The 24,886-nt window shown below is 57.0% G+C and overlaps 6 protein-coding genes across 6 annotated transcripts; 3 read left to right on the top strand and 3 right to left on the bottom strand.

The window, feature by feature from the left end:
• The first annotated feature begins 369 nt into the window (after positions 1–369).
• On the top strand, positions 370–6,793 carry J3D65DRAFT_277742 (uncharacterized protein). The gene is made up of 2 exons (XM_066795031.1): positions 370–4,789; positions 4,837–6,793. Exons 1-2 carry the CDS (start codon positions 562–564, stop codon positions 6,639–6,641), a joined length of 6,033 nt encoding a protein of 2,010 aa, XP_066656643.1. The 5' UTR covers positions 370–561; the 3' UTR covers positions 6,642–6,793.
• Positions 6,794–8,193: 1,400 nt separating this feature from the next.
• Positions 8,194–8,769, top strand: J3D65DRAFT_618422 (uncharacterized protein). The gene has a single exon (XM_066799646.1). It carries the CDS (start codon positions 8,309–8,311, stop codon positions 8,618–8,620), a length of 312 nt encoding a protein of 103 aa, XP_066656644.1. The 5' UTR covers positions 8,194–8,308; the 3' UTR covers positions 8,621–8,769.
• Positions 8,770–10,104: 1,335 nt separating this feature from the next.
• Positions 10,105–12,331, top strand: J3D65DRAFT_692812 (major facilitator superfamily domain-containing protein). The gene is made up of 4 exons (XM_066803949.1): positions 10,105–10,643; positions 10,701–11,504; positions 11,567–12,061; positions 12,141–12,331. Exons 1-4 carry the CDS (start codon positions 10,305–10,307, stop codon positions 12,210–12,212), a joined length of 1,710 nt encoding a protein of 569 aa, XP_066656645.1. The 5' UTR covers positions 10,105–10,304; the 3' UTR covers positions 12,213–12,331.
• A 687-nt stretch (positions 12,332–13,018) lies between these two features.
• J3D65DRAFT_277768 (uncharacterized protein) lies at positions 13,019–15,961 on the bottom strand. Its single transcript, XM_066795032.1, has one exon. It carries the CDS (start codon positions 15,933–15,935, stop codon positions 13,044–13,046), a length of 2,892 nt encoding a protein of 963 aa, XP_066656646.1. The 5' UTR covers positions 15,936–15,961; the 3' UTR covers positions 13,019–13,043.
• A 281-nt stretch (positions 15,962–16,242) lies between these two features.
• Positions 16,243–17,191, bottom strand: J3D65DRAFT_666106 (uncharacterized protein; the record flags this gene model as incomplete). Its single annotated transcript, XM_066802892.1, has 3 exons — positions 16,243–16,477; positions 16,526–17,004; positions 17,057–17,191. 3 exons carry the CDS (start codon positions 17,189–17,191, stop codon positions 16,243–16,245), a joined length of 849 nt encoding a protein of 282 aa, XP_066656647.1.
• A 388-nt stretch (positions 17,192–17,579) lies between these two features.
• J3D65DRAFT_618432 (uncharacterized protein) lies at positions 17,580–23,137 on the bottom strand. The gene is made up of 4 exons (XM_066799647.1): positions 22,795–23,137; positions 22,293–22,680; positions 18,179–22,148; positions 17,580–18,127 (listed from the first exon to the last, which is right to left on the bottom strand). The coding sequence occupies exons 1-4, from the start codon at positions 22,875–22,877 to the stop codon at positions 17,817–17,819; spliced, it is 4,752 nt and encodes a 1,583-aa protein (XP_066656648.1). The 5' UTR covers positions 22,878–23,137; the 3' UTR covers positions 17,580–17,816.
• Positions 23,138–24,886: the final 1,749 nt, after the last annotated feature.

Genomic DNA, 24,886 nt, shown 5'->3' on the forward strand with positions numbered 1-24,886 from the left:
TAAATTACCGGGTAGATAGATTACCCCGGGGGACGAGGATGGGACCGGGCGGGGAGGTGCACTGGTAGAGAGGAAGCACTGCAATTGGGGCGAGAAGGAGAGGAACTGTTCAAAGAATAGTAATTGAACAATTTGTTGTCGTTGAGCCCAGCGGGAGCCGTTGATGCTGCTTGGCCCGAACAGGCCTGACGCATCCAAACTCACCAGTCCAGTCGCCTTAGTAAGCGGACCCTGGCAGTAATCCCGTCAACGCGCGCACGCCGGCAAAACTCTCGGGCATTAGCTAAGCCGGGTAAGCGTAGGTACCGTACCAAGCCAGAAGCCAGCGCCAGGTTGCATCAGTGCCTGTGGGTTCCGCCGCTAGCTTCAGTCCAGTGCACGTATGCCGCTACCGTACGCATCGCTGCTGGGATACCAACGCTCAACCTACTCCACCACCACCACAACTCTGCCGCCGCTCTCCTATGCTGTCCGCTCCCTCGAGGACGTCCCATCTCTGCCGCCGCGCTATGCTGTGAGCCCTGCACTTGCATCCACACTTTTGCGCCCCAATTGGACACCATGGCTACCTCAGAACCTCAACCCCCAGTCCAAGACCCGCAGTTGGACGACCACGCCGACCTACCTTCTCCGCAGGCGGAAGAACTCCAAGACGACGCCCCCAGCCCAGAGCACCAATATGCAACCATCGGAGATGCTCCTGTACCTGCCCCTGAAGACGACGACACCGCAGATCAGCCTCCCGCTCCTGCCACCGCCGAACATGACACGAACGAACAAGCACACGACGACGACGACGACGCTGCACATTCAGACGAGCCCGCGCAACATGACGAGCCACCACAGTCCGAACACTCAACAAGTCCTGGAACTCCAGCACCCCCTACCATATCCCTCCCCGAAGACCAAGAAACTCCTCACGACCAAGGCCAAGTCCCTCCGTCCGAACCCTCCGACAGCCAACCAAATCCGCCCTCACTTCGAGTCCGCACCGATTCCCAGTCCACCGCTGCCACAAACACAACCGCTAGAACCTCTACAAGGAGTTCCCTCGTTTTCGTCGTGACGGCGCTGGAAACCATTACCGCCTCGAAAGATGCGCGCAAGAACAAGAAACTGGCTGATTCTACACAAAAGGCTCTTTCAGCCATCAAGAGTGATGGAGACCCCGCGAGCATCGACCCCGAGGTGCTGTTTGAACCCCTGCAGCTTGCGACCGAAGCCAACACCGTCCAAGTCGTCACCTCTGCCTTGGACTGCATCGGAAAGCTCATCAGCTATTCATATTTTGCATATCCGGTAGAGGGGGTTCCAGGCGCACCCGAGCAGCCGCCCCTTATTGATCGCGCCATTGATACCATCTGCGACTGCTTTCAGATGGACGCCACTCACGTCGATGTCGAACTGCAAATCCTCAAATCGCTCCTCTCCGCAATCCTCAATGACAAAATCGTCGTGCACGGTGCCGGTCTTTTGAAGGCTGTGCGACAGACGTACAATATATTTTTGCACTCAAAATCCAGCAACAACCAACAGGTCGCACAGGGCGCCTTGACACAAATGGTCGGCACAGTCTTTGAGCGCGTCAAGGATCGATTGCGGATCAAAGAGGCCAGGCTCAATTTGTCCAAGACCTCGTTGAACAAGAATAGCTCAGGGGACATTGCGCCAGAATCTGGCGACCTGGGCGGAATCGACGCAAATGGAGACGGAGAGAATGAGGGCGAGGCAGACTCGACGGAAGGCCCGTCCGAGATGCCAGTGGAAAAAGATGGGACTGCAAAAATCACACTGCAAAGTTTCGAGAACCGCAAGAGTTTCGACGACGCGAGGATCCAAGACAATGCGCCAACATTGGTCACGCGAGCAAATGCCCGACGCGCAACCTCGAGGTTGAGTACTGGTCGCTCCAACGAGCTGGCAGCGGATAGTGCGGACCCCTCCGAGGAAGAGGAAGAGGACGAAATCTACGTCAAGGACGCCTATCTAATTTTCCGTGCCATGTGCCGCCTCAGCACAAAGTCAGTCCCTGTAGAAGAGGCCCAAAACCCCCGGTCCCAGAGCATGCGATCGAAGCTCTTGTCGTTGCACATTATTCACACTATTCTCGTAAACCATGTCGCCGTCTTCATTTCTCCTTTTGCAACGATCCGGAGCAGCAACACTGCTGAGCCGACAACCTTTGTCCAGGCCATAAAGCAGTACCTCTGCCTGAGCTTGAGTCGAAACGGCGCCAGCTCGCTCAAGCAAGTCTTCGAAGTCAGCTGCGAGGTATTTTGGTGCATGCTGAAGCAGTTGCGCGTGATGCTCAAGAAGGAAATAGAGGTGTTTCTGAAGGAGATTTACCTTGCTGTATTAGAAAAGCGCTCTGCGCCGGCATTCCAGAAGCAGTACATCATGGTCATACTAAACAGGATGGCCCAAGACCCGAGGACCTTGGTCGAGATATATCTCAATTACGACTGCGACAGGACAGCACTCGACAACCACTTTCAGAAGATTGTTGAGCATCTATCGAGGATATCGAGTACACCAGTCGTCGTCACCCCACAGCAGCAAATGGCGTATCAAGAAAAGCACGCCAAACAGGCACCAAGCCCCATAGAGTGGCAATCTCGCGGCACTCTGCCTCCTTCTCTCACCACCGTCTCCATACCGCCAACAAACGAGGTCGACGAAGGCTTCCCGCCAGAATACTCCTTGAAGCAAGAATCACTAGAGGCATTGGTGGAGATTCTCCGGTCTTTGGTGAATTGGTCTCAGCAGAGCATCAACGACGCCAACGCGGCGATGCGTCAGAACGAATCGAGACCGTCATCCGATGAACTTCGCGAGTCCATGGACGTCAAAGCCGGAATCTCGTCCTCGCCCGCTGTCGACTCTCCGAACGCACCGAGCACACCTGTTCCCGAAGACGATCCCACTCAACTCGAAAAGGCAAAGCAGCGCAAGACGGCTTTGAATAATGCGATTCGACAATTCAACTACAAGCCTAAGCGCGGAATCAAGATTTTGCTCAAGGAAAAGTTTATCCCGTCAGATTCTCCCGAGGACATTGCGAGGTTCTTCATAACCAATGAGCAAGTTGACAAGAAGGCTCTGGGCGAGTTTCTTGGCGAAGGTGATGACGAGAATGTCAAGACGATGCACGCCTTTGTGGATCTCATGGACTTTACGAGAATGCGTTTTGTCGACGCCCTGCGCCGCTTCCTTCAAAGTTTCCGACTGCCTGGCGAAGCTCAAAAAATTGATCGTTTCATGCTTAAATTCGCTGAACGGTACATGACTGGCAATCCGAGCGCGTTCGCCAACGCCGACACTGCATACGTCTTGGCCTACTCGGTCATTATGCTCAACACAGACCAGCATAGCACCAAGATGAAGGGTCGCCGCATGACACCTGAAGATTTCATCAAGAACAACAGGGGAATCAACGACAACGCCGACCTTCCGGACAAGTACCTCAAGGATATTTACGACGAGATTGCGAGCAACGAGATTGTCCTCGACACTGAACGAGAGTCTGCTGCCAACTTGGGTATGGTCCAGCAGACCAACACGCAGGGGTTGACGGCCGGAATCGGCCAGGCCCTGGCAAATGTTGGACGCGACCTGCAAAGAGAAGCCTACGTGCAAGCCTCCGAGCAAATGGCAAACAGGACAGAGCAGCTCTACAAGAGTCTGCTGCGGGCTCAGCGGCGGGGACCGACTCGCTTCCCCATCTCCAAATTCATCCCTGCCACGTCGGCCAAACACGTTGGGCCCATGTTCCAAGTGACGTGGATGCCATTCCTCACGGCACTTTCGGGCCAAGCACAAGATACGAACAACTTGGAACTCATCAAGCTGTGCATGGAGGGTCAGAAGCTTGCCATTCGCGTCGCTTGTCTGTTTGATCTGGAAGACCCCCGGCAGGCTTTTGTTGCCTCTCTCTCTCGCTTCACCAACCTCTACAACCTCAGTGAGATGAAGGCTAAGAACATTGAGGCCCTCTACGCTTTGCTTGATGTTGCCCAGCACGAGGGCAACCTGTTGAAAGAGTCTTGGCGTGATATCCTTACCTGCATCAGCCAGTTGGATCGCTTCCAGCTCATCTCCGCCGGCGTTGAAGATGCTGCTGTGCCGGACCTCATGCGCAGCAGCTCGCAGTCATCCAAAATATCCAACTCGTCCAGAAAGTCTCTTCAAGTACCAAACCGGAACAGGACACGATCTTCCACGAACAATCTTTATCAAAGCGAGGCGGCTTTGGAAAGCAGGTCAGCGGACATGGTTCGCGCTGTTGATCGCATCTTTACTCACACAGCCAATCTCTCCGGCGAGGCCATTGTCCACTTTGTCAGGGCGCTCACCCAGGTCAGTTGGCAAGAGATTCAATCGTCTGGTCAAAGCGATTCCCCGCGCACCTACAGTCTTCAAAAGATTGTTGAAATTTCAGGATACAACATGACCCGTGTGCGTTTCGAGTGGACCAATATCTGGCAAATTTTGGGAGAGCACTTTAACCAAGTCGGATGCCATACCAACACCAACGTGGTCTTTTTTGCGCTCAACTCCCTCCGTCAGCTGTCGATGAAGTTTATGGAGATTGAAGAGCTTCCTGGTTTCAAGTTTCAAAAGGACTTCCTCAAGCCGTTTGAGCACATAATGAAGAATTCGAGTGTGGTCATGGTCAAGGACATGGTCTTGAGGTGTCTAATCCAGATGATTCAGGCTAGGGGAGAGAACATCCGAAGTGGTTGGCGCACCATGTTTGGCGTCTTCACTGTCGCTGCCAAGGAGCCATATGGTACGTCTCATCTTTGAAATTGCTGATCCCAGCTAACACCCCTTTAGAGGGCATCGTCAACCTCGCCTTTGAGAACGTCAGCCAAGTATACAATAATCGCTTCGGTGTCGTCATCTCTCAGGGCGCCTTTGCGGACCTCATTGTTTGCTTGACCGAGTTTTCAAAGAACCACAAGTTCCAACGCAAGTCCTTGCAGGCCATTGAGACGCTCAAGTCTAGTGTTCCCAAGATGCTGCGGACACCAGAGTGCCCCCTGTCAGACACTTCTGGGAAGCCAAAGGACGAACCCCAGGCGACTGGCATGCCAAAGCAACCGACGAGACAGACACAAGAGGAGCAATTTTGGTTCCCTGTGCTGTTTGCCTACCACGACGTCCTCATGACTGGGGAAGACCTCGAGGTCCGGTCACGGGCTTTAACTTACCTTTTCGAAACTCTCACTTCATACGGCGGGGCCTTCCCGCAGGAATTCTGGGATACCCTATGGCGCCAGATTCTCTACCCTATCTTCATGGTGCTCCGTTCCAAGTCGGAAATGACCACGGCACTCAACCACGAGGAACTCACGGTGTGGCTGTCGACGACATTCATCCAAGCACTCCGTCACATGATAAACCTTTTTACGCACTTTTTTGATTCCCTTGAATATATGCTGGACCGATTTCTGGAATTACTGGGGCTTTGCATATGTCAGGAAAACGATACCCTGGCCAGGATTGGAAGCAATTGCTTGCAACAACTTGTCCACCAAAACGTCACAAAATTTACCCCAGGCCACTGGGAAAAGATTGTCAGCGCCTTTGTTGACCTATTCCACCGGACGGAAGCCACATCTCTCTTCTCTGCGGCAACTTCGTCAACATACATTTCTACGGCAAACGGATCCAAGACGCCGCGCTCAGCAGATGCGCAGAGTGTAACGGACCTCCAGTTGGAAAGACCAACAGACGAAGAGGGGGACGACATGGGTCCGAATTCGCTGGGAATCAATGGCCTGCACATCGGCCCCGAAGCTGGCATACAATCTGACTCGCACAAGAGCTCAAACGGTTCCGGCAACGCGGAGCTCGAAGACTACCGTCCCGACACATCCCTCCAACAAGCACCCGTCGTCGTAACGGCCGCCCGCCGGCGCTTCTTCAACCAAATCATCACCAAATGCGTGCTCCAGCTCCTCATGATCGAGACGGTCAACGAGCTCTTCTCCAATGACGACGTCTACAACCAAATTCCCTCACCGCAACTCTTGCGGCTCATGATGCTCCTGAAAAAGTCGTACCAATTCGCCAAGCGCTTCAACGAAGACCGCGAGCTCCGCACGCGTCTATTCCGCGAGGGCTTCATGAAGCAGCCGCCCAACCTGCTCAAGCAGGAATCGGGTGCCGCTGCCGTCTACGTCTCGATCCTCTTCCGCATGTACCACGACACGTCGTCGGAGCGGCGTCTCAACCGCGCCAACACGGAAGCGGCGCTCATCCCACTGTGCGTCGACATCGTATCGTCCTACATCGCGCTGGACGAGGAGACGCAACAGCGCAACATCGTCACGTGGCGGCCGGTCGTCATCGACGTGCTCGAGGGCTACGCGACGTTCCCCACGGGCGACGACTTCGAGAAGCACGTGCCCGTCTTCGCGCCGCTGCTCGTCGGGCTCCTGAACCGCGAGATGGGGCTCGAGCTGCAGCGCAGCGTGCAGGGCCTGATGCAGCGCATCTTCGAGGCCAAGATCGGCATCCCGCCCGTCGAGCTGCCGCCTATTGGCAGCCCGGGCTTGGAGCGCCGCGGCAGCTCGTACAGCGTTGCGGCTGCCATGCGCAGGGGCAGCAAGATTGGCCGCAAGGAGTCGGCGTAGTGTGAGGGAGTCAGTGGGCGGTTTGGTGGTGTGTTGGTGATGTGGCGACTGGGATGTTTTTGAGGGGGTTCTCTTTGTTGTTCGCGTGCTGCGCGCTCGCTGCTACTGCTGCTACGAGGTTAGATGGATGGACTGATGGATGGATGAAATGATACCGCATGGCATGGCATGGCATGGGCATGGGCATGGCATGGTTGATGACGAGGCACACGGCAAAATAAATGTACGAAAGGGGACGGAAGAGACGGGCGGGTCTTGCCTACCTACTTACCAACTCGCCTGACTGTCTGCCTCACCCGCGGGTCAGTGAGCAGCAGGTAAGCAGATAGGTAGGCAAGTGCATGGTGCTGCTGTCGCTGCTGGATTGCTTGGATGGTTGGTTAGCTGTGGCGCGCGATACCTCACCTCACTCCTCCTCCGACCTCTTTGTCGCGCTTCATCTTCATTTAATCGCTTTTCCTCTTTGTTTTCCCTTTTCCGTGGGAGGAATACTTTTTCATGGTTTCCGCTTTTGAAATTCTTTTGGCTTGATGAAGGTCTTCTATTGTACAAATAGTTTGCTGTATTGTGTAGTATTGAATTTGTTGATGTCTGATGAGTGGTTGAGTGTGTGCGTGCTGTGTGTGTCGTGCAGTCAGTCAGTCAGTCAGTCAGTCGATCCCGTCATCGATCAATCGTCAGCCATGCCATGCCATGCCATGCCTTGCCGTCCCGCCCCGCCGTCCTTCCTTACTTCTCCTCTGCTCTCCTCTCCTGATCCACCTGCTCAGCTCAAAAGGAACGAGGCAGCTGATGAAGGACTTCCCAGTTGTCAGCGTCGTTGACGACATAGCTGCACAGCGGAGAATATTGCGCATGCGCAGTGTGCGTCTCTTTTCAGCGCGAGTGTTTGTGGCGTGGCGGCTGGGTTGAGCTGCCCCGGGCTGGGCCGCGTCCGTGGGGGTACGGTAGGTCAGATGTCTGGGCGTACACACACACCACCACAGCCTTTTCAGCTACGACACCACCAGCCTGCCTGCCCGCCTGCGTGTCTATCTGATAAGGTAGAGGAGAAGGATTCGATTCGGTGCTGTGGATGGGCATTGGCTTGATTTTTTGTGCGATGGACGGCGGCGTTTTGATGCAGGGTGATCACAGACATGGCTGCACTGGGCTGGTAGCGTGGAGGGAGGAAGAAAGGGAGAGATGCGTGGTGCTGCAGCTTTGGAGATTACTGTAGTCTTTTTATCAGACGAGACGGGGAAAAGAAACGGGGAGATTGAAGTGGTAGATGGACAGGTGTGTGTATATAGGGGTCTCACAAAGCGCTCGGTCTGGCGCAGACAAATTTCACCTCTGTCGCTTGACTGCCACTCACTTGGTCATTCATTCGCTTTGGGCGCATCGAGATTTCACATTCATTGCATTTCCCAGCTCCTGTTGAGGTGAAGAGACCGTCCGTCACTTGTCCCATCTCTTCCACTTCTCGCGTCAGTCCAACCAGCTTGCCAACCATGCCACCCCTTCTCCTCCCCCGGCCCGCCTCAGTGCGGCCTTTCGACACAAACCCGCCTCCACCTCCATCCAACCCCTCAACCGACTCGTCCGGCGGCGGCGCCAACTCGCCACCGCTTGCCACATACACATCCTACCACCACGCGCACGAAGCCACGGCCTTTGGCCGCGCTATGCGCGCCTGGACCACGCTCCCCCTGACGCTGTCGTTTTCGCCGGCGAGCAGCGTCGCGGACGCCGTTTGCCTCTACGCCGCGACGTTTGCGGTCGTCGTGGCGTTGTTTGCGCTGAGTCGCGCGTGCGTGGTGCGATTGAGGAGAGCCAAGAGGCGGAGGAGGGCGCAGCGCGCGGTGGCGATGTCGGCGTTGGCGCTGGAGAGAGGGAGGATGGGTGCGAGTGGGAGTGGTGGTGGGTGGGGCTGGTGGGGAGATGGGCAGGTTGAGAGGGAGAGAGGGAGAGGTGAGTACCTGCTGTACTTTTTCTGATCTCCGACCAAGTGTTGAGTGCCAGATGAGGGAGGAAGCGGTGGCTAACGTCCTTGGTCGATGCAGACAAGAAACCGTGACGTATGGAGGAAGAAAGCAGCGGGCATGTGCAAACCACGATCTCAAATGCAAGCCGTCTTTGAATTTACAGACATTTCCAGACGCCGCAAGGTTGTTTAGTTTTCTGTGGCGCTTACTTTCGCCTTTTGGAGGGGAAACTTGGCGACCGACATAGAGTTTGCAGAAATTTCAAGGCTTTGATTTGTCGGCATGAGCACACAATTGATAGGGCGTGGCGTGTGGCTGTCAGATTCTTTGTCGTCGTGATTTGATCTCTCTTCCAGGACCTTCCACATGCGGCTAGTGCGCCTAAGCGAGGCGTTGGTGCAGCTCCCGGCCGCCGCCCGCTCCCGACCCAGATTCGTGCATCGCTGACCTCAACACCACGCCTCATGCGCGTGGCATGCGACAAAGAGGCCTCGTTTCACGACAGCGGCCGACTCGTGAGGCTCTCCGCCGCTTTGCTGACGGTCGGGTCGGGCCGGCGATGAAGACACGGCCTGTCGGTGCGCGCGCAAGGTTCCGGGAAAATCATGACATCGGCGCGACAAGCACTCGACCATGGATGCCGAGGCTTTTTCGTTGGGTCGACCGAAATACTACGGACCAATGGGTGCACCGGGGATTGACGCGCAACGCCTGCGAGTGCGCCAAAGGGCATGGATGGCGGGCAGGTCTCGAACTGCCATGTTGCATGTTCGACAGCCGCCGTTGGGATGGCGACTGCGCAGCGCCGCGTCGGTGAGGCGCCGTCTTATCTCTGAGAAGCGCCGGCGCGGTTGTAGGCTTCGCAAGGCTTTGGTCAATCAAGAGGCTGGGCGGATGCGGGCCAAGAGGCTTGAAGATGGAAGAGCTGCCCTCGGTGGGTGAGGGCTGGATCACGACATTCGCTAAACGCGATCGCGACATACAGGCATGCGGTGATGCACTGCTGGGCCGCCCACAACGGCGCACATTTCGCACCGGAGCCCAAGTCGGCATTCCCTCTTCCTGCCTTTGGGCTTGTCCGAAGCTTGTCGCCACAGCTTGGCCAGAAACTTATCCCGACTTCTTCTGGTGATGAGGCGTCGAGTTTGTCTGACACGCGTCAACTAGGTATTCGTATCGACCCCACGCAACAAGCAACAACAAAAAGTCAACCTCGTTTGCCATCTGACGGCGCTCTCGAGCCGAAGCTAATGGGGAACGGAGTCGGTTATTTCCGGCTCCTCTCTGTACTGTAACCTCACTGGGGCAAATCGTCTTCATCTCCATCTTGTTTTGACGCCCATCATGGAGCAAATTCCGCAAGGCGATCACACATGGCATTGGAAGAGCTCCACTGTTGGGCCCGCTGCTCCTTCAAAGTGATTTACACACGGGTCTCGAGACAAGCGCGGCCAATGAGGAAAAGGCCCTTGTCGTGATCATGCCCGCTTTATCTGGCTGGCCGGCTTGGGGGCCCTCGGCGATTCCCCTGTAACCATCTTCGCCGTTGCTGGCATCTTTGCTGCTCCAAATCACACCATTGTCCGCTGCAACTACTCTACCCGACTCGTCGGATACTATAAAATGTTTTGTCTTCTAGCACACTCTGGCTCTGCGAGAGCAATCATCGCCTTCGACGTCTCCATATTCTTCCACCATGGGCCGGGACTCCCTTTCCAACGAACATGCCTCTCCGCAGGCCGAAAAGATACCCGAGGGCAAACCGACCGGGTCGTTAGCACCCGGTTTGGTTGCCTTTGAAGCTGAGCCTGTGCCTCCCAAGGGCGAATTTTTCCACGAAGTCGAGTCGACTGGCTCCAGTGGCTACACCGAGAACAACCCCTTTTCGGACCCTGACGTCGCCGACTACTGGAGAAACACGTACGAAAAGGCCCAGTACGAATGCCGAGGAGAGTTTGATCCGGACGCCACCTGGACGCCGGAAGAGGAGAAGAAGTTGGTTCGCAAGCTTGACATGCGCGTTTGCTTTTGGGCGGTGAGTGAATATCAAGGACCTTCCCAACTGGGCCCACAGAGGACTAACACTTGGCAGTGTATGATGTTTTTCGGTCTGCAAGTGGACCGCGGCAACCTCAAACAGGCAGTTTCGGACAACATGCTTGACGACCTCAACATGAACACCAACGACTACAACTTAGGCAACACGCTGTTCTTAGTTGCCTTCCTTTGCGCCGAGCTTCCCTCGCAGCTCATATCGAAGAAGCTAGGACCTGACCGCTGGATTCCCATGCAAATCACTCTTTGGTCGCTTGTCGCCATCTGCCAATGCAGAATCAGCGGCAAGGGAAGCTTCCTCGCCACGCGAGTGCTCCTGGGATTGATCGAAGGCGGCTTCATCCCAGACATTGTGCTCTGGCTCTCCTACTTTTACACCAGCAAGGAGCTGCCAATCCGCCTCAGCTACTTCTGGACGACGCTGTCCCTGACGACCATCATCACTTCACTGCTCGCCTTTGCCTTGCTGCACATGCGCGGCGTGGCCGGCTGGGCTGGATGGCAATGGCTCTTCCTGATCGAAGGCATCATCACGCTGATTGTAGGCTTGGCGTCGTTCTTCATGATGCCGGCGTCGGCGACGCAGACCAAGACATGGTTCCGTCCCAACGGTTGGTTCACCGACCGCGAGCTCAAGATTGCCGTCAACCGCGTGCTGCGCGACGACCCGTCCAAGGGCGACATGCACAACCGTCAAGCCATCACTCCACGACGCCTCTGGCACGCCGCCAAGGACTACGACATGTGGCCGTTGTATGCCATCGGCCTGCTGGCCTACGTGCCCCAGACGCCGGTGGACCAATACATCACGCTCATCCTGAAGCAAATCGGATACAGCACGGTAAGTTGTCGGCGCATTCTAGCCCTCCGTCCCAAAGTGACCAACCACTGACACTTGGCTAGTTCACCGTCAACCTCCTGACCATCCCGGCCAACGTCTTCCACATCATGACGCTCCTCCTCATCTCACGCGTGTCGGGGTGGCTCAACGAGCGCACGCTGGTCTCCATGGTGCAAAACCTGTGGACACTGCCGTGCATCTTCGCGCTGCGCTTCTGGCCGGGGATGATGGTGAACGGGTGGGGCACGTACGCCATCGTAACAGTACTCCTGTCGTACCCCTACTGCCACGCGATCGTGGTGGCGTGGACGTCGCGCAACAGCAGCAACGTGGGCATGCGCACCGTGTCGGCGGCCCTCTACAACATGATGGTGCAGGTGGGCAACGTCATCGCCAACAACATCTACCAGGCCGACGACAAGCCGCTGTACCACCGCGGCAACCGCAACCTCATCATCATCAACTTCATCTCCATCGGCATCTTCTTGACGACCAAGCTGTACTACACCCAGCGTAATAAGCGCCGCGAGAAGGTGTGGGATGCCATGACGCCCGAGGTATGTTTTGGCTCCCCCCCCCTTTTTTCTTTCCTCTTTCGTAGACGTCGAAATGGCTGACTTTGTTTTCTTTTCGCAGCAACGCTCCGACTACATCCGCAACTCGACCGACGTCGGCAACAAGCGCCTCGATTTTAGATTCGCGCACTAAACTCAACCCCTTTCCCGTCTCTTCCCTCCTCCCTTATCCCTCAATGATCTTTCCATTTTTTTCTTTTGCACACGCTTCCAGTGTCGCCCTCCATATACCATCATCATTCATTCATTCACGTCGCCACCTCACCACCTCACCTCACCACCTCACCGCCACCGTCATCTGCGTCGTCGTTGTTTAGGAACAAGCGAGGGAGTTTCTCCGTTTTTCGTTTTTCGTTTTCCGTTTTTTCTTTCTTGTGGAAGGTTGCCCCGTCTTCTACGTAGTGATAGTCGTCGTTCGTCGAAGTGTTGTTGCGCCGCGGTGGGATAGAACCGTTTATAGATTTGTTTGTAGACGCGCGAGGTCAAAAATTGGGTCGGGTTGGGTCAGTTGCGATTGGTAGCGTAATCTCCGTTTTTGGGATTGTTGTGCTGGATGGCATGGCAGGTGGAGGGAGAGAGAGAGAGAGAGAGATGGCCAAACACGCCATGCGTGCCAGAAGCCGCTGCGCTAGTATTTGCGGAATGGAAAGAATGATAGAGAATTTTTGGATGGTTGCTTTGCTTTGCTTGACTGGTTGTTTGTCATCAATGCAGATGGGTGGGATGTTTGACGAATACACTGCCTTGGTTGGCGTTCTCGTGGTGTGGCTTGAGTTGCTCTTCCCAGCGCGGTTGTCGGTGCTACAGACAGACAGATAGACGCAAGATATCGAGACACTTTCGTACGGAACGTGCAGAGGTTCTCATTGTTCTTTTTTGCTTATGTGACTGGGTCAGTCCGGGAGTCTTCTACTGTGCTTCACCACCCACGCGTCGCCGCAGCCCGTCCCTCCCAACGGCCCCCCTACCCCTTCAAGTCCTCCAGCCTCTCCCTCAAGCGCTCCCACCCCTCCGTGCCCTCCCACGCATCCCTCGCACGCCCACAAATCCCCTTGACCGCCGTGCGCGCCTTGAACCTCCAGTCCTTGGCCACCAGCGCGCCGCTGCCGGCCGCCAGGCCCTCCGTCTTCTCGCGCGGGCCCAGGGTCTCGTACGCGTCGACCAGCTCGACCGTCGCCTCGACCACCTCGTCCCAGCGCGCTTCGGTTGTCGTTTCCCAGCCCGGCTGCGAAGTGACCGCGCGCCACGCCTTCTCGTGCGCCTCGAGCGCCGCCGAGGGCCGGCCGCGCCAGAGGGCCAGCCGCGCGACGACGCGCCACAGCGGCGCGGATGCCGTGATGAGGGGGACGACGGCCTCGTCGACGAGCTTGACGAGCATGCGCGCGAGGCCGGGCTTCGTCGGGTCGAAGCCGTCATCGTGCGTCGCGGCGACGTGGCGCGCCAGGGCCTCGAGGATCGTCGCGTCGACGCACGCCTCGCCGTCCGTGGCGCCGCGCAGCTCGATGAGGCGGCGCTGGGCGGACAGCAGTTCGTTGAAGGCGGGCGGGTTGAGCGAGGCGGCGACGGTGAGCAGGTTGTCCCAGATGCGGTGGTTGTCGTGCTTGAGGCGCGCGGCGTGCTTGAGCGCCTTCAGGGCGTCGCGAATGTGCTGCTGCGGGTCGCGGCGGGGCGCCACGAGATTGATGGCACCCGGGTCGTCGTCTTCCTCGTCGTCAAGCTTGGGCGCGGCGGGCTTTTCGACGTCGTCGTCTGAGACGGTGACGGAAGGCTCGAGACGCAGCAGGGCGGCGGCGAGGTTGCTCCACGCTTCGGCGTCTTGGTCGTCGAGCTGGACGACGCGTGTAAAGGCCTCCACGGCGCGCTCGAACTGCGCCATTTCTAGATAGGCGCAGCCCAGCGCGAACCAGCTCTGATTGTTGAGCTGGTTGACCCGCAGCGACTTGCGGTACGCGTCTGCAGCTTTAGCATTGTCGTTTGCGTGCATCCAGAAGCGGCCGAGCGAGCGCTGGGCCCGCGCATACCGGTTGCCAGACACCTCCCAGCCCTTTTCGTACATGGCAGGGTCCTGATCAATATCCCCCAGGATGCAGTACAGGCGTGGCGCATCAGTAGGCACAGGTTCCCTCGGAGCACCCTCCCACTTTTCTTCGTCCCCTGCAGCTTCGTCGTCGCCATTGGTGGCATGGAAAAGCTGCTTGCGCACCACCTTCTTCGCCTTGTCTTCCCTCTCTGTGGCAGCCCAACACAGTGCCGCTTCAGCCCACATCTCCAGTCTCTCAAAGATTTCCAGTGCAGTGCGCAGACCACCCAGCTTGACCCATCTCTCGGCCAGTTCAGACTCCAATTCCCAGCGCGAAGGCGAGCACAGCGTAAAGACAAAGCGCAGGCGTTCCGATACTGGTGCTGATTCATCCTCTTTGCTCCTGGGCAGGAAAGTGGTTGCGGCGCCTTCGGCAGCAGAGCCGTTGGGCGTTGCGTCAGCAGACGTGGTGTCTGCAATGACCTGGTCAACAACAGCTTGCAGCTGTAAAAGACCGCGCTCCATGGTCCTAGGCCTGTATCCCTCGATTCTACTCCTGACCAGCAGTGCCTGCGTGTAAACTTGCCAATTCGAACTGCCGCCCTCCAAGACACGCGTGGCATAGGGCGCCGTCTCTTCTCTCGTCAAGCCATTGTCGGGGTTCATGTTGGAAATCGACGAAGCAAGCAACAGCAGAATGACCGAATCCAGGGGATCAAGCATAGGCTGGTTGCCAGCATCCAGCTCAGCCAAGGCCTGGGGCAACGCATCCTCGCCCAGCACGTCCGTCGAGCTCTGCGCAGGCTGCTCCTCCGAGAACGAAATGCTCTCCAGCAGCGTGTCGTCGTTCAAATCGAGATTCTTCGGCTTCGTTGTCTTTTGCTCATCTTCCTCGACCGCCACCGCCTTGCCCTTGTCCTTGCTCTTGCTTTCGTCCGCAGCAGCAGCGTCCGAATCCGCACTCCTCGCCAGCACGACCAGCTGGCTCGTCTCCTTCTCCTGAAACTTGGTGCGCTTGCCGAGCAACCCCGTCAGCGCAAACTCGAAGCGCCGCTCCACCTTGGCGCGCTCCAGGTCCTCCCGTGCCTTCTTGTCGAAGCCGTGGTGCGTGTGCACGGCGGCCCTCTCGAGCAAGAAATGCACGCGCACTTCGGCCGGCGCGCTCGGTGCCAGCAGCTCCTTTTCCAGCTCCGCCAGCTCAGCGTAGATGGACGACTGCAGCGAGGGCGCAACCTCGGACAGCAGGCGCTGGTGCAGAAAGTCGAGCCGCAGCTTGGCCCAGCGGTACGGCGTCTTTGGGACAGCCTGCGCGATGGCGGGGCTGCTGAGAATGGTGTCGGCCAGGCAGAAGAGTTCGGGGTTTGGCGTGAGTTTGTATGCGCCCTCTCCGTCGACGGCGAGGGACTTGATGAGTTGCTGTCTTGTTTGCGACAGCTTGGTAGCGTCGGATGCAACATCTTCGGTGAAGATCGTCCTGGTGGATGAAAAAGGGAGCGGAGGTCCTGTGACGTTGGACTGGATGAAAGAGTAAAGAGACGCTAGAGCCAGGACGAAGAAGAAATGGTGGCGGAAATGGTCATGCTCGGCACTGCTCGACTTGTGCTCTAGCAGCGCAGAGAGACGCCGGAAAATGAAGTCACTCCAAACATTGTAGTTTTGGAGCGAAATGTCTTTTGTTGCCTCGTCATTTTGGTGGCCGAGCAAGGCGCGGGTCAGATGGGTGCCGAGGACAGACTCGAAGTTGCCCGACTCGAGGTTCTGCAAATGCTCATTCAAGGAACTTGCAAGCTCTTGGGGCAAGGTGCTCTGGAAGAAGGCGAGATATACGTCGGCCATGGTTTGCAGGTGTGTTGGCGGGCAGAGAGCGAAGAGTCACGTCAATAGTCAGAAGAAGGCCGTGTGGCTCAAAATTTCAGCCGGGCTTTTCCCGGTAGGGCTGCTTTTCAGGTCCGGGTGGGTTGCCCCTCCCCCGCCACGCAGGGATCAATCATCGCAAAGGTACATAGCATTGATGATGTGGATAAGACTATTGACAAGACGAAGGGAAAAGGTTTGGGATATCATAATCGTGAGCGGCCGTCATCGTCCTAGCCCAAGCCATCAACAGCCATCCCAAGGCCGAGGAATCTCCAAATCAGTCAGTCTAGTCCGAGTCGCTGCTCGACGAGCTAGAGCTTCCACCCCTGCTCCTGCTCTTCGAGTGGGACTTGTGCTTATGCTTCTTGTCGCCATGATGGCCGTGTCCGTGGCTGCTGTAGCTAGGCGGGTACAAGCCACCCATGGCCGCGGAGCCGCTGTAATGCGAGCCGTGGTCGCTTCCGTGGCTGGAGTGCTTTTCATGCTTGTGTTTCTTGTCCTTCTTCTTTTTCTTCTTGTCGCTAGAGCATTTATTAGTGGCGTACAAACGTCAGTGGGGGTCGGCTTACTCATGTTTGTTCTCCAACACGTTCGCTCCAATAGCGCCAGCGACAAGTCCACCAATCGTACCCAGTGCGCCTCCACCTAGCTTGTGGCCGACAAAGGCTCCTCCCGCGCCGCCTACCAGCGTCGCTCCGAGGCCTCGCTCGCCCTCAGGCCCGTTGGCGCCGGGAGCAGCCCCGTATGCGCCAGCATCATGGGCGCCACCGTATTGCTGTTGATGTTGTTGCCCGTAGCCTTGCTGTCCGTGTTGGCCGCCGTACTGGTCGCCATGGTGGCTCGGCGGAGCATTGTATTGCCCAGGCGGAGGATACGGGGAGTGGTTGCGCGCTTGGACTTCACCTTGGTGCGGGTAAGGGGCGACAGCATTGCCGTAGCCCGGGGCCGGCGAGTAGGACGAAGGTGGTGCCGAAGGCTGCGAGTATGGGTCGTGCGACGGAGGAGCACCGTACTGGTTGTACTGATCGTTTGGCGGGGGATAAGCACCCTATGCAAGGTCAGCGAGCAGCTCAAGTACGTCGGGCCCATCGGTCGCGCACCTGCTGAGGATACGGGCTGTGACCACCGTGCTGTTGCGGAGGTGCGCCGTATCCCTGCTGCTGGTTTGGATCATAGTGCTGCTGGTAGCCGCCTTGAGGCTGGCCGGCACCTCCATAGTAATCGTTGCTCGACATGGTGACTCGGTTCGGTGACAAGTGAGGAAGAAATGGGGAACGGAAGGGAGCAGGCCGAGGGCGGAGGATCAGGAGTGTCCGGCCTTATATAGGAAGTCCGGAGGGCCAGGCGTTCGGTTGGTGAGGATAGGAACGGCGATGACATGACGGCAGCCCAGCATGAAGCCGGGGGTCAGCGGCTGACTGGGACGGTCATTCGTTGGCCAGGGCATGCCACGAGGCGCTGCCGGATGTGGTAGCCTGACAGAGTCGCGTTGCTGCATCCAAAGCGCCTTCTGCCCTGTGGCCCTATCAACTGAGCCGCTGCGCCACACCCGCCTTCGGTCCAGCCGGAGGTGGGCTGGCGTTCCACAATGTGGCGCGCGACCATCGCACAGCCACCTTGTCAGCAGTCCCGTCCGCAGCAACCCATTCATTCACTCTTTCAAGGCACAGCTAGCGTTATCCATCCCCGGAATGCTTCTACTGTTACTGCTCCTACTATTGCTACCTATTCTCATGTGATGCTAGCAATACGTATGACGCAACTACACCATCATTTCACTCCTTATCCACCTACACCTCATCTGCGATGAATCTTGTCCCAAAACTAATGCAACAGCCCAACATCTCTCGACTTCCACAATCACTTCCGGCTGCCCTTCTTCTTCGCAGCAACCACCTTGAACGCAACGTCGTCCTTGGCCTGCTGAGAGGCAGCCTGGCTGGTCGCCGATCCCTTCTTGGCCACCTCTGACCAACCACCCGAGCCGTTGACCGGGCCGGGGCTGGCGGTTCCACTGCTGTCAACAATGCCCTTGTCCGCGAGCTTGCGGCGGCGGATGAACTCCTCGGCATAATGACGGCTGTCAATGGTTTGCGAGACAGAGTGTACAGCTTCAGTGACGATCTCGAGATCGGCCGGGAAAGTAAGCAGGTTCGAGACAAAGTCGTCAACTGCCATGTATTAGCCAGTCTTCCTCCCACCGCGTTTCAATGGATGCTCACCATTGATGCCCTTGTTGAGGTCGCCGCGCAGCTCGTTGGCAGCCCACTTCTTAAACTCTTCTTGTGCATTGACAGTGCCGGCAAGCGGCGTCGACGAAGTGGCAGCACGCGTCGGAGCCACCGGCTTCGGCTTGGGGGCTGCAGTGCCTGTGCTGACGGCCCTGGTTGTGGCAGGGCTCGGCGGAGCTGGGGCAGGAGTCTTGATCTTTCCGCTGGCCCCAACCGTAGTCCAAGCACCGGCACCGGCACCGGCACCGGCACCGGCACCAGTACCGGGCCCAACATTGGTGTTGATGGTGTTAATAGGGGTCTGCTTGCTGGCGAGATCAGCGTAGCGTTTGCCTGCAGAAATGGCTTGGGCGACCGGAGTGCTCACTGCTGCAGCAGCACTGGCAGCGGCGGTAGCCGCCGCCCTCTGCTTGCGAGCCTCCTCTTCCTTTTGAATCTGCTGCAAGGTCTTCTTCGCCGGCGCAACCCCAGGAGTCTTGGTTGCAGTGGCCTTGGCCCACGCAGATGGCGTACCAGGAGCATTGACCGGAGAGGCGCCGCTGGCCCAGTTGGAACTTGAAGGCAGACCAGGTGCAGACTGAGCCTGCTGTGCCGCGACCAACAATTCCTTCTCCATGGCCTCACGTCGAGCGGCGGCAGCAGCAGCCTCAACCTCGGCGGCCTTCTTGGCCTCGGCCTCCTGAATCTCCTTAAGGGAAGGTCCTCTGGGTGCCTCAGTCGTCTCCTTGGCCCAAGGTGCAATCGAAGCACTCGGGGTTTCTGCAGACGGAGTCTGCGAGCGCGAGCGGGTTTCCTGGTGGAGAGTGTCGGCAAGATTTTGCTTGCGTTGCGCCGCCGGAGCGGGTAGAGGGGAACTCGACTGTGGCGGAGGGAACGGCATCGGCATCGAAGTGTCAACCTTGGCCCATGGCGATTGAGGAGCCGGAGTTTGCTTGGCAGACGCAGCCTTGACTTGCTCGGTCAAAGACAGAGGCTCCGACTTGGACATTCCATCATTCTCCTTGCTGGCCGCCTGCTCCATCTGTTGGCGCAGTTGTGCGTGGGCATGTTCCTCTTGGGCTGCTTTGATGAGCTCTTCCTGGTGAGAGGCCTTGCGCTTAGATTCGCTTCCAATGGCATTCTGGTACTGTTCATGCTTCTGCCGCTCGTCCTGCAGCTCATGGAACTGCTGGAGCCTGTCGGCTGACTCTTTCACCTGCGCCTCGCTGTCCTTCATGAGAGCATCGTGCTCAGCTTGCTCGCGCTGCAAGCGCGCGCGGTCGTTCAACATTTGGTTAACTTGCGGAGCGTGAGCATCGTTGGACTGCTGACTGCCGAGCGCGCCTGGAGCCGCATTGAACGGTCCTTGGGTGCCGCTTCCCAAGTTCAGACGCTGCAGCATTGCAGGTACCTCCTCTTCCCTGATGTTTCCCAACACGTCCATGCCGGCTCCAATTGGGGGCAATCCACCAACGGGGCCGGGGCGGAAGGAGTTGTCGAAGAATCCAGCAGTGCCTTGGCTGGGTGGAGGGGCTTGAGTTGGCGAAGGCTGGTAGCCGCCGGGCGACGTAATGCTCCCAAAGCTCGGCTGGCTGTGAAGACTGTGGGCACTCGAATGGTGTTGAAGCTGGTGTGGGTGGATCCCAGAGCCCATGGTCATCTTTGCAATGGCCTGCGCCTGAGCGAGGTGTTCCTTTTGACGGGCCATCAGGTACTGCTCTTCTTGTTTTCGTCGCTCGAGGGCATTCTGCTGTTCGGCCGTCAAAGTCGTGCCAAAGCTTGGGAAGCTGTTGGCGAACGGCGGTTGAGCGACAGCCGTATTCGCCCAGGCATTACCCGGTTGCGAGCTTGGAGGGCCATGAGGGATGCCAATCTGAGGAACGAGGAAGGGCTCGCGCGAATTGCCGATACGGCGAATGAGCTGCGCCAACGGCTCGTAGTCAACGTCCTCTTGCTTTTTGACCAGGAGGTCGGGGGAGAAGAATCCGGCCTTGTACCAATCGTGCATTTCGAGTCCCGACCAAGGACCCTGAACGTTTCCTTGGGGATCACGGTAGACCCATCGCATGCGATCGGGCATCACCATTTGGCGCTGTTGCGCGGCCGGAGGCTGGTTCGATGACGAGCTGCTCACACCGGGGGTTTGCACGGGCATACCCTGCGAAACACCACGCTGAGAGTTGGCGCTTGGCTGTTGAGATGTCGCGAGATTCGGTGCCTGAACAGCGCCAGCCGTCGACGCGTCAAAGTGACCCAGACCTTCCATTGGCTGTCCGCTGTCGTTCCTCCGGAAACTAGAGTTCATCAACTCATCAAAGACGCCCCTGCCAGCGCGGAAGGGGCTTTCGGTATCTCTTTGTGGTCCTTGGTTGGCTCCAAAGTTTCGACCAAACGATCCGTGCTGATTTACTCCGTCGCCATCGCCAGCATCACTGCCGAACCTGACTTGCTCATTCTGGCGCATCTGGTCCTGCATGCCGACAGGCAAAAGGGACCCGAGCTTACTGTTGCGGCCAATGGACCCAGAGCCGCTGAGTCCTCCGAGACCTCCGCCGGTGTAGAGGTTGTTGCTGCCCAACCCTGCGAGGCTAGGCGAATGCATTTCCCCAACAGAACCGAACGTGTTGTCGCCAAAAGGAGTCGCAAAGCGCTCCCGGTTTGGAGTTCCCACTGCTGGTTGATTGGAGGTCCAGGCCGAAGATCCGCCAAGCCCGGGTAAACCACCAAGGCCTCCAAGAGAAGGGAATCCACGATTAGCTCCCGCGCTTGAAGTTTGACTGCGATCACTAGCAGAGGCCTCGTACGCAGAAGACACATGTCCTAGTCCACCAAGGCCACCAAAGGAAGAAATGCCACCGCCGGCAGAGGCGGGGTGGTTCATGAAACCACCCAGTCCAGGCAGATGAGCGTTCTGGATGTCGGAACCATCGGTGTCGACGTCATCAGGCTCGCGTTTCTCGTGCTCGGGGCTTCGGTAAGGATTAGTGTCAGTTGGACTCATCGGCTCGTTGCCATGTCCACCCTGATGCTGGGGAGTTTGGTGGTCATAGGCGCCCCGTTGGAGAAAGCTGTTGAACCCGGTATTGTCTGCGGTCATCCCAAAAGCTGCAAGCCCGGATTCATCACGAGATTCCTGACGGTTAGGCGTGCCAAAACCGGTAACGCGACGCCTAGGGGGACTCGTGTCTTGACCACCAAGAAGAGCAGCACTTCCCGAGCGAGCGTTCTCGTCCTGATCAATGTACGGGTCCGTGTCATTGCTGGTGGCGCGATTCTGCCGGGCTTCCATCCAGGGAGTCTGTCGGCCCTGGTCGCTTTCGGCAACTTTGCCAAGACTATTGAGAGAAGCCTTTTCTCTCAAAGTCTTGTGCAGCTCCTCGGAGCTATCCTTGTTCATTAAGCCTTTGAAACGAGACTCGCCTCGGAGGCCAGCAAGATTAGGTTTCTTGTCAGTAGGAGTGCTAGCTTGTCCAGTGTTGGTGCCAAGCGAAAAATTTCCAAAGCTGCCCATGGGCGAAAAGCCACCGCTCTGCGGCCCAGCGCTCCATGGAGAAGATGGGCCAGCGACGCCAGCGCTGAGTGGACCGGTGGCCATCCGCTTAAGAGCGCCAAAAGGGTTGTTGGCGGTCGTCTCGCCCTGGGACTTGTCTTTGTCGCGTTCTTCTTGAGTCGTGTTGACAGACGAGGGATCCTTGTAGTCCGTGCGTCGGCGAAGTAACGCGGGTGGCGGCACGGCGGCATTCGACTCTTGCGTAAATCTGCTCGAGGCTGGGGAAGCACCGGTGGCTGGGAATGGGAACGCATCTCCTGTATCGCGTCGGCGTGTGCTTGGACGGTTGGTTGTCGGAGAAGATAGACCGTAATTACCTGGACCATTCGCATGGGAAACAGAGACCTTGCGCACACCATCCTTCGCAGTGTTGTCCTTGTTTGCATTCTGGTTGGGCATCTTGAGGGGCGAGTTGACAGACCCGGCAAAGTGCTAGAACACGCCAGTCAGCTACGCACCAATTTAATTGCAGACGTTGCATCAGTTGGGGGAGCAAGCTCGTGGTCGTTCGGAAATGCTGTCATTTCAGAAACGGCCGAGGGGGCGGGCAAAGCTCTGTGCGGTGCCGGTACTCACCTCCTTCTCCTCGTCGGTCATGTCGGTCAATGAAAGAGGTAAAATGTTTCCGTCCCTATCCCAACAAATGTCGGGGCCAGGTTGGCCTTCTTTGCCATGGTCACGGCCCCACGAATTTTCGGCGGCGCCATTCGAGACCTGAGGACCCCAGTTGCCGGCGTACAGACTGACCAATGCATCGTCAGAAGCAGAATAATGATTCTGGCGGAACAATGAAAGCAGCTGGTCACGGCCATAGCGATTCTCGGCGCTCGCAGTACCGTTTCGATGCTGCGGCGGCACGTAGACTCCAGGGCTCGTCGCGTTCTGGGTGCTGGCGGCGTTTGAGAGACTGGCGGCGTGCGAGGGACGACGGAAGGTCTGAGTTGCGCCGTTTGCGCGTCGAGGCCTAGTTGGGTCAGCAGGTAAGAAGACTCGGGGTGCGACGTTTGGGGTGGTCCATGCAGATAGCGGTGGGCGTGTTGATGGCGCGTTGTAGGAATGGAGGTTCGGGAGAACTGACCAGTCGGCGCCAGAGTCTGCACGCGTCGAGTTGGCGTTTGAATTGCTGCCGGCGGCGGCAGAAGCAAATGTGGACGGGGCCATGGTGAAGATTCACGAAAAGAGGGCGAAACGGAGGGCGTTGAGTGGCGATTGGGAGCGAGACAGTTCTTGGTGACGAAATGTCGTTGTAAGGTGAGTTTTGTGCGTGCGGCGGTGGTTGATCGGGAGCGAGCAGAGCTACGGTGGAGCGGCGAGGGCCTCAAAGAGAGCGCGGAGCGGGTTCGGCGGAGATGCGGAGGTCGCTTGCTAAGAAACGGGTCGCTGGCTGCAGTCGAAAGCGTGAAGATGGAGGTTGAGCGGAGGGAGCTTGGTTGAAGGTCTAGCGGAAGGTAAGGTATCGCAAAGTTGGAAATCCGCTGCTCACGTGTGCCAAGCCGCTACCATCTCAGCCGCCCGTCGACTGACGCCACGCCTGACCTCAGCCTGGACGTCCCTTGCTTTGTCTACTATGATGTCCCCTACAAACCACTCAAGACCTCAGACGAACCGCAGTCGGCTCACCCTCAGCGATACCTTGGGAGCTCAATGACACCCTCTCCTGGCTTGCTGATCTGGCCCCAGCAAGTCAGAACTGAAATGCTTCCACGTAATACTTTGCCTTTGGGACACACTCCCTGGGTCGCCGACGTCACGTATATCGAAATTTCCATCGAAATCGGACATCTGAAAGTATTCGCTTCTCCCTCTGCCCCAACAAACGGCCACCAGTGGTTTTACTCAACAGGACACGATTTACTCTAGCTGGACCTTGACTACCGCACATGACAGTAGCAGAAAAGACGAACTCACGTGCTTGAACCCTGGAGGAGGAGGAGGAGAACCTCGTGGTCGCCGCCACGGTCGAGGAGAGAAAATTTGTTGTGAAATTCACTCTGGAAATATGTACTTGGTCTCCTTCGCCAGACCAGCTACGTTGGCTGGACAGTTTCTTGAACTGGACCAGAACTCTCTCGGGAACCGAATGGGCGATTATTGCTGAGCTTGGGGAGGAGGGCCCCCAAGACGACATGTTGTTTGAGCAGAGCTGATCCTGAGATCTCATCGCAACAGTGCGAAAGCGTCGTATCTGAGAAGACTTCCAAGCGCGATGCAACCAACCTTGTCTCTGCCGATTCCAACGAAGACACGAACGGTTCATCAGAGAGCGCTGAGAAGAGTCGGAAGCGGCAAAAAAATTTGTTTGCATTGCCATATTTTACGCTTTTGAATCCCACCAGATTGTGCTGTGCCTCGCTTCCGGACGCTGGCTTCTCTTCTCTCGCTCTTGACCTCCAACGATCTCAGCCCTCTCGGTTCCATCGCCTCAGGACCTCCGGACAAGGACAATTACCTCCAAGAGGAACATAACTTCTTCCTGGATGGAGACTGCTGGATGCTACCCCCAATGCGAATTATTCATGTCATGCTTCGGACAATCACCTGTTGTTTCGTGCCTAGGATTACTTGCTGGTTTTATTATTTTTTATTTCAACTCAGCCCCGCCTCACATGCCTTGATTGGAGGGACATCACTACATAGGTCAGTCTAGTCATCCCTAGAACCTGAAGAGTCATTAAAAAATTGATTCAACATCACTCCAAAGCGTCACTCATGCAACTTTCTGATGAAGAGGCAATCGTGACGTGTGAGCCAAAGCCATCCATCAACATTTAGACCTTCTCATCTTACCACCAGCGCACAAGAACCTTAGCAACCATCGAACAGAGAAGTCGTGTCATATTGCCGCATCATCTTCGATGAAGCACGACAAGGACGCTAGCGGCATCACAGCACGCGAACATCAACCCAAACCCCCAAATGCAACCGTATCACCGTTACAACAACGTATCCACGAAATCTGCCAATCCAGTTTCTACATCGATACTTGCGCCACACTGCCCCACCTTGCGCCATCCAACTCAATCCATCGAGCGCACCGCCATTCATCGATGGCGTGATCAAGAAGATAACGGGGAGATGGAATGATGGCCGAATAACTATTTTTGCGAATAGGACAGTGAAATCAATCCAGCATTTGCGTTGGGGAAACGTTCATTTGGCTTCGCTGAGTA

This window comes from Phyllosticta citribraziliensis (assembly GCF_038025025.1).
Source record: "Phyllosticta citribraziliensis strain CPC 17464 chromosome Unknown J3D65scaffold_4, whole genome shotgun sequence".
In the NCBI taxonomy this organism is placed as follows: domain Eukaryota; kingdom Fungi; phylum Ascomycota; class Dothideomycetes; order Botryosphaeriales; family Phyllostictaceae; genus Phyllosticta; species Phyllosticta citribraziliensis.

What these genes read in the sequence shown, in the direction of transcription:
- J3D65DRAFT_618432 (XM_066799647.1), bottom strand. Translation starts at nt 22,877, where the DNA reads ATGGCCCCGTCCACATTTGCTTCTGCCGCCGCCGGCAGCAATTCAAAC. An exon ending in GCAGACTCTGGCGCCGACTG is followed by an intron (nt 22,681 to 22,794) that starts GTCAGTTCTCCC and finishes TGACCCAACTAG; the next exon opens with GCCTCGACGCGCAAACGGCG. An exon ending in TGACCGACGAGGAGAAGGAG is followed by an intron (nt 22,149 to 22,292) that starts GTGAGTACCGGC and finishes GGCGTGTTCTAG; the next exon opens with CACTTTGCCGGGTCTGTCAA.
- J3D65DRAFT_277768 (XM_066795032.1), bottom strand. Translation starts at nt 15,935, where the DNA reads ATGGCCGACGTATATCTCGCCTTCTTCCAGAGCACCTTGCCCCAAGAG.
- J3D65DRAFT_692812 (XM_066803949.1), top strand. Translation starts at nt 10,305, where the DNA reads ATGGGCCGGGACTCCCTTTCCAACGAACATGCCTCTCCGCAGGCCGAA. An exon ending in TGCGCGTTTGCTTTTGGGCG is followed by an intron (nt 10,644 to 10,700) that starts GTGAGTGAATAT and finishes AACACTTGGCAG; the next exon opens with TGTATGATGTTTTTCGGTCT. An exon ending in GGGATGCCATGACGCCCGAG is followed by an intron (nt 12,062 to 12,140) that starts GTATGTTTTGGC and finishes TTCTTTTCGCAG; the next exon opens with CAACGCTCCGACTACATCCG.
- J3D65DRAFT_618422 (XM_066799646.1), top strand. Translation starts at nt 8,309, where the DNA reads ATGCGCGCCTGGACCACGCTCCCCCTGACGCTGTCGTTTTCGCCGGCG.
- J3D65DRAFT_277742 (XM_066795031.1), top strand. Translation starts at nt 562, where the DNA reads ATGGCTACCTCAGAACCTCAACCCCCAGTCCAAGACCCGCAGTTGGAC. An exon ending in CGCTGCCAAGGAGCCATATG is followed by an intron (nt 4,790 to 4,836) that starts GTACGTCTCATC and finishes ACACCCCTTTAG; the next exon opens with AGGGCATCGTCAACCTCGCC.